This window comes from Poecilia latipinna, unplaced genomic scaffold (assembly GCF_001443285.1).
Source record: "Poecilia latipinna isolate Pla-1442-1.1 unplaced genomic scaffold, P_latipinna-1.0 Scaffold4006, whole genome shotgun sequence".
Taxonomy (NCBI): domain Eukaryota; kingdom Metazoa; phylum Chordata; class Actinopteri; order Cyprinodontiformes; family Poeciliidae; genus Poecilia; species Poecilia latipinna.
In genome coordinates, this window is record NW_015116622.1 from 12,137 (window position 1) to 19,138 (window position 7,002).

The following is a 7,002-nucleotide window of genomic DNA, read 5'->3' on the forward strand; positions in this document are numbered from 1 at the left end:
AAACGCTGGGGGGTGGGGGGCACATAAAATGATATGGCGGGCCAGATGTGGCCCGCGGGCCTTGAGTTTGACACATGTGACGTAGATCATCGTCAGGGTCGCAACTATATATTATTCAGGTGGATGTGAAAACCACCAGAATACTGCACTCCCCCGAAGGAAGATACGTGAGGGTGAAGGAGCATAGAAAACATACCCTTGCTCGAGTTGTCCCCACTGTCTGTGAAAGCAAATTGCTGCTGAGTTAGCTGTGGCCATCGGATTTCTTATTTATGCAGCGCTGTTCTATTACTGACGATTAGACAGACATCTTCTGCTGCTCAGAGAAAACCACTGCGCATGTCCTGGAGTGCCGAGTGCGAGTGAAGAGTGGGGAGCGGAGGGAGAGTAACAGATACACGTCATTGGTTGGATTTTAATCGGTGCGTTTTGCGTCCACTGAAAACAAAGATGTTAACAAATAAACTGGACACTATGCTGTACGTTTAGTGATATTTTCACAGTTGCAGTCTTGAAATAAAATCCCGAGTCCTCAGCGCCCGAACCCGAAACCAAGACGGATCTCAAGTGTTACAACACTAGAGATCCGACTTCTTTTCATAGTCTGAGACTCCCAGAATGGAGTTTTAATAAAGTTGTTCCAGGGGAAACAAATTACCTGAATAGAGACTTATATCACACTGTTAATGGAAATATTTACTTTCTAAATTAAACCTACAGACGTCTTTTATGAAAACAATTTATAAATGTGTGACATTACACAAATTGAGAATGGGAGTGTTTGGCTGAGCTCTGGTGTGTTTTGTCTTGTTTGACAGAGTTATCTGAAAAAGTTTGGTTACATAGAGACGGAGCAGCACGGTGACTTCCGGTCCAAGGTGTCCATAGCAAAGTCTCTGAAGATGATGCAGAGACAGATGGGTCTGAAGGAGACTGGAGAACTGGACAAGCTGACACTGGAGGCCATGAAGCGACCTCGCTGTGGTGTTCCTGATGTGGCCAATTACAAATTATATGCCGGGGAACCCAAATGGGACCATAACGATATTACATACAGGTGAGTGGAAGAAGAAATACTATGTGTCATTACATTAATGATTACAGAGTGAGATATTTTTTTCTGCCAAATATGTTCTAGTTATATAAAAACATTTACTTGTTAATAAATTGGTTTTTAAGGCAGGGTTTCAGATTTTTTTATTTTTTAAAATAGCACTTTATATATAAAAAAGCAAAACAAATCATAGATGTTCAGATGGCATTGGTTAATGCTATGGCATGCAAAGGGAAGTTTAATGATAACTTAAAATGCTTGAAAACATGTAAATTAAGAGAAAAATTAAAATTGACATACCCTGTGCATCGTGCGATTTCTCCAGATATGGTTTTGCTTTGGTAGGTTACAACTTTAATAATAACCATTTCACAGCCCAAAATCAGAAGCAAATTATATCATGACATGTTGTGCTACACACACAACTATAGTTTCAGAAGACTCTCTCTTGTAACTTCTGGTGGAAAATTATTATAAGTTAAAATCTGTTATATAAAATGCTTGTGAACTCTCACCAAAATAACTATTTGGGTTACATGTACAAGGTTGGAAGTTGTTTCCCACAGCTGCATTAGAACCAGACTGTTTCACCCATTTGTTTTGAATTCCTTATCTTTGATATAAAACTCATGTGTTGACTCTTCCTGGCAGAGCTTTCCATCCAGAACTGCTTCATTATTGATTGTCCCACAAACTCTCATATATTGTGCACAATATATGAATAAACCTGATTGAGTGATTTCACCTGAACAGTGTTAGGTAATAATTTTTTTCCACAACAATTTGGTGCTGTGACCCGGATCCCTTGACTGGACATACAAGGACGTTGACAAACAGCGTTTTGGTGCCGACCTGGAATAAAAGTATTGATTAGTTTCCATCAGACTGGATCAGCTAGTCATTTTGAGTTCACTGTGTCTTCAGGATCCTGAACTATTCTCTTCATATAGACAGTATTCTGACTGATAAAGTCATTGCAAGAGCCTTCAGGGTGTGGAGTGATGTCACTCCTCTGACATTTACCAGCCTTCTTCAAGGCGATGCAGACATCATGATCTCCTTTGAAACAGGTGGTATGTGCTCTTTTTTACATTTCTAAGTCAAACGTTTGCACTCTAACCAATTAAGAAGCTGAATTATAAAAATCAAACATTGATGAGCTGCTTCATGTTCTCTTTAGATCACGGGGATCCATACCCCTTTGATGGTAAGGATGGCCGTCTAGCTCACGCCTTTTCTCCTGGTGTGGGCATTCAGGGGGACGCCCACTTTGACAATGATGAATACTGGACTCTGGGAAAAGGACAAGGTAACTACACCTCAGAAATCACGTGCTTCTACCTCCCTCCTTCCTCTGGTGTTGTTGCACATATTTCCTTTAACACACAATCCAATCTATCTTCTCAGTGGTGAAGACTTACTTTGGCAGTGATGCAAACGCCATATGTCACTTCCCCTTCACTTACTTGGGGAAATTATACACCACCTGCATCACTGAAGGCCGTTCCGACAACCTGCCCTGGTGTGCAACCACAGCCGACTACGACAAAGACAAGAAATACGGCGTTTGCCAAAGTGAACGTAAGCGTGACAAAAATGACGAGCCTGAAGCTATCCATTATGTTTATGAGCTTGTGAAGGAAAACTGGAACTCATCCAACTACACTTTCAACTGTAATCCTCATAGTCTTGTTCACATTTGACGGAAATGCGGATGGAGCCCCCTGTGTCTTCCCCTTCATCTTCCTGGGTAGGATGTATAAGAGCTGCACCACCGACACCCGCATTGACGGAAAACGCTGGTGTGCCACCACTAGCAACTTTGACACAGACAAGAAATATGGCATCTGTCCCAAACGTGGTGGGTAACAGGAAACACAAGGCGTGAAAGTCTTGCCATAGAGGCTTGTTGCTTTGTTTAACCACAGTTATTTTGTCTCTTTTTGTCCAGACACTGCTGTAACTGGAGGAACCTCGGAGGGAGATGCTTGCCACTTTCCTTTTGTGTACCAGGGCAAGGAATACCACTCATGTACTAGTGAGGGGAGGACAGACGGCAAATTGTGGTGTGCCACGACTGACAGCCATGATAGAGACCAGAAATGGGGCTTCTGTCCCAAACGTGGTGGGTAATAGGAAAAACAAGGCATGAAAGTACTACCACAGTGGTTTGTCGCTTTGTTTAACCACAGTTATTTTGTCTGTTTGTCCAGACTCTACCGTAATTGGAGGAAACTCAGTGGGAGATCCCTGCCACTTTCCTTTTGTATATAAGGGCATGGCATACTTCCAATGTACGACTGCCGGGAGGACAGACTTCAAATTGTGGTGTGCCACCACTGTCAACTATGATAAAGACCAGAAATGGGGTTTCTGTCCTGACCTGGGTGAGCAACATGAATGGAAGAATTTGTTCTGCGTTTATCATTTTATGAGATTTATGAGATTTCTTACCGGCTATCTTCCAGGTATTAGCCTGTTCCTGGTGGCTGCCCACGAGTTTGGACACTCCCTAGGTTTGGATCACTCCACCGTTAGACAAGCTCTCATGTACCCCTTGTACAGCTATGTGGAGGATTTCTCCCTGGATCAGGATGACATTGATGGCATTCAGTTCCTCTACGGTGAGCGGACCACTCGGTACTCTTTCACAATGAATCTCGTCAAACACATGAAAACTTTGCCTTAACCAAGAATATTCCCATATTTTACAGGAAATAAAACAGGCCCTGATTCTACTCTCAGCACGACAGAAGAACCGGACCCCACTGCTTCATCTGTAGTGACAACGCCATCCACTGTAGATCCCACCAAAGACCCCTGCAAGATCCACAAGTTTGATGCCATCACTGTGATTCAGAGACATCTGCATTTCTTCAAAGATGGGTGAGTAAATATCTAGTTCTACTTATGTTCTAGGAACATAACCTGATGAGGTGCCAATCTTGCATTTCTGATTAACAGGCAATTCTGGAAGGTACCAAGCAAGGGAGACGGAGGTCGAAAGGGACCATTTTCCATTTCTCAGAGTTGGCCAGCTCTACCTGCTGTCATTGACTCTGCCTTTGAGGATGTTCAGACCAAGAATATATACTTCTTTTCAGGTAAGGAGTGTTCTTTCCAGAGCTTATCAGAGCACTGAAATGTTAGACTATGAGTTTTAATCATATTATTATTGTTATATTAGGAAGCAGGTTATGGGTGAACACAGGAAGCAGTGTGCTAGGTCCCTACAGTATTGAGATGCTTGGTTTGCCCCCAAGTGTGCATAAAGTGGAGGGAGCGCTACAGAGAGGGAAGAACAAAGTGTTTCTCTTTAGTGGAGAGGACATCTGGAGGCGAGTAGAAATTGCCCCCTTTTTTAGACAAAATCTGTAATTTAACCCATCCTTAAACACATTTTATGTTAAAGGACCAACAGTAGATCTCATTCTATCGCTGATCCCTACAGGTTAGATCTCAATACCAGAAGGATTGACAAAGGATACCCTATGTATATCAGGGCCATCTTTCCAGGTGTCCCTGATGATCCTTCTGATGTGTTCAAGCACAAAGGTAAACATACCTTCTATCACTAAGCTCAGGAACCAAAATCCAAAACCCAGGTGTGGATCTACTGGGGTGGCGTGGGGTGGCAGTTCCCACCCCAAATGAGAGCCTTGCCACCCTTGTTTCCACCCAAGTTGTCGACTATGAATTCAATAAATGGTTATGGGAAATCGAACATTAAGCGCATAAATCTCTTTTTTCCGACAACATTGAATGCAACACAATGTAACCTGACACCTACTGCTGAGTAGCGAGAAGTGCGAGAGACAGCAGCATTGATATGGATGGATATAAATTACTGGACTGGACATTACCTGACTTATCGTGCGCCACACCTGCGTCATTGCTGTCCATTGAGTCAACATTATGTGTGGTCAGGAAATTACCATAGTCACGCAAAGAATCTGAAAAATGGACGCAATATTTAGCGGTTAATTCAATCCTATGAATTAGATAACAATGGCTTCAGATTTAACAGGTGAGGAAAAAGTTTTAACTTAAAGAAAACATTGAAGAAATGAGCAGTGGGTCAGTTATACTAGCCTAACTGTTGCTAGCCTTCTGTATGCAGCTGCTGCAATTCATAAAAGTTAAACAAGTGACAAAAACTGAACTTTTTGTCACTTGTCAAAAAGTGAAAAGAGAGAGAAGAGAAAAGAGAAAAAGAGAAAAAGAAAGATCATTGAACTAGGCTCCTACAACATATTTAAAATAAAACGATTGACCAGTATAAGAGAAATTTGCCCCTTCTTGGATCTTGACACAGAACTAACAGGAACAAAATTGTTTATAGATTTGTATCACGGAGACTTTGTCAAACACCAGTTTCTCCTATTTATTTTAAGTCGTATTTAATAGATATATCTGATAACAAATGATGGCACTACGAATATTTTTGTGACAGATTTCTGCTCGTCCTGCATTGGGATAAAATTGTTTTCTGGATTCAATGAATCACATAGTGAATAATAGGTGCTGTCCAATCCAGTAATGCATATCAATTAGCAGGAGTATGAAAGATAAAAATAATTAACTATACTATATTAAGAAATTATATTTAATCCTCAGTGCTACATTAAGCTCATTTGGATCTTAAGAAGGTTCTAGAGCTTCACAATGTTAAAGGAAAAAATCAGTGCAAGAGACAAAAACTTTTGAGCAGGGAATTTTCTGAAAACTGCATTTACACTCAAACTTGATTTTTTCAGCTAATCAAAAGTTTAAGACCATAGTCTTTAAAAGCCAAAAGTTGTGCAAAAAATCTGGATTCCATGTCATTTTCTGTCAAGTCTTTACACTGTCAAGACCTCCTGATGGCAAAAGCAAAAAAGCTCACTGACTTTGAACGTGGTAGGATTGTTGAGCTGCATAAGCAAGGCCTCTCACAACGTGCCATCGCTGCTGAGGTTGGATGCAGTAAGACAGTCAATTTCCATTTTTTAAATGATCCTGAGGGTTATAGAACAAAAAAGTCAAGTGGTAGACCCCAAAAAATTTCACCAGCTCAGAGCGGCAGGATCCGATTGGATGTCCGTCAAGACACGGGACGATCCTCTACCCAAATTAAGACCATTACTGGTGCTGACTGCAGCCCAATTACCATCAGACGGCATCTGCGAGAGAAGGGCTTCAGAAACAAAAAACGTCTTCAAAGGCCACGTCTTCTTCAACGCCACAAATTGCCCGTTTGGACTTTGCAAGGGTGCACCAAACATGGGACATTGAAAGGTGGAAGAAAGTTATCTTCTCTGATGAGAAATAAAAATTAACCTTGATGGTCCGGATGGCTTCCAACGTTACTGGCGTGACAAGGAGATCCCACCTGAGATGTTTTCTACATGGCACAGTGGTGGGGGCGCCATCATGATTTGGGTTGCGTTTTCCTTCAGTGGAACAATGGAGCTTCAGGTTGTGCAGGGGCGTCACACAGCAGCTGGCTATGTGGAGATGTTGCAGCGGGCATCCCTCATGACTGAGGGCCCTCGTCTGTGTGGTAATGATTGGGTTTTTCAACAGAACAATGCTGCAGTTCACAATGTCTGCCTGACAAAGGAGTTCTTCCAAGAGAATAACATCACTCTTTTGGACCATCCAGCATGTTCCCCAGATATAAACCCAATTGAGAACATTTGGGGATGGATGGCAAGGGAAGTTTACAAAATTGACATCAGTTCCAGACCGTGGATGCCCTTCATGAAGCCATCTTCAACACTTGGAGCAACGTTCCCACTAGCCTCCTGGAAACACTGGCATCAAGCATGTCTAAACGATTGTTTGAAGTCATCAACAAGAATGGTGGAGCTACTCATTACCAAGTCCTTTTTTTGACACTTTGATTTCTGTTTTGGGGGCCTTTTGGAGGTTTTTGAGCTATGGTCTTAAACTTTTGATCAGCTGAA

The 7,002-nt window shown here is 42.0% G+C and overlaps 1 protein-coding gene across 2 annotated transcripts in view; it reads left to right on the top strand.

Moving 5' to 3' along the window:
• The window catches only part of LOC106942044 (matrix metalloproteinase-9-like), a 49,848-nt gene that overhangs the window by 5,569 nt on the left and 37,277 nt on the right, over positions 1–7,002 (top strand). Inside the window, exons 2-12 of one of the 2 annotated variants that reach the window (XM_015025217.1) lie at positions 819–1,057; positions 1,979–2,127; positions 2,235–2,363; positions 2,462–2,635; positions 2,742–2,915; positions 3,006–3,179; positions 3,268–3,441; positions 3,523–3,678; positions 3,769–3,940; positions 4,019–4,158; positions 4,242–4,489. In XM_015025217.1, the coding sequence (XP_014880703.1) occupies positions 819–1,057; positions 1,979–2,127; positions 2,235–2,363; positions 2,462–2,635; positions 2,742–2,915; positions 3,006–3,179; positions 3,268–3,441; positions 3,523–3,678; positions 3,769–3,940; positions 4,019–4,158; positions 4,242–4,432 (1,872 nt within the window). In that variant the 3' untranslated portion in view covers positions 4,433–4,489. Of the gene's footprint in view, positions 1–818; positions 1,058–1,978; positions 2,128–2,234; positions 2,364–2,461; positions 2,636–2,741; positions 2,916–3,005; positions 3,180–3,267; positions 3,442–3,522; positions 3,679–3,768; positions 3,941–4,018; positions 4,159–4,241; positions 4,490–7,002 lie in introns of those variants that run through there. The other variant, XM_015025218.1, reaches the window with a different exon arrangement.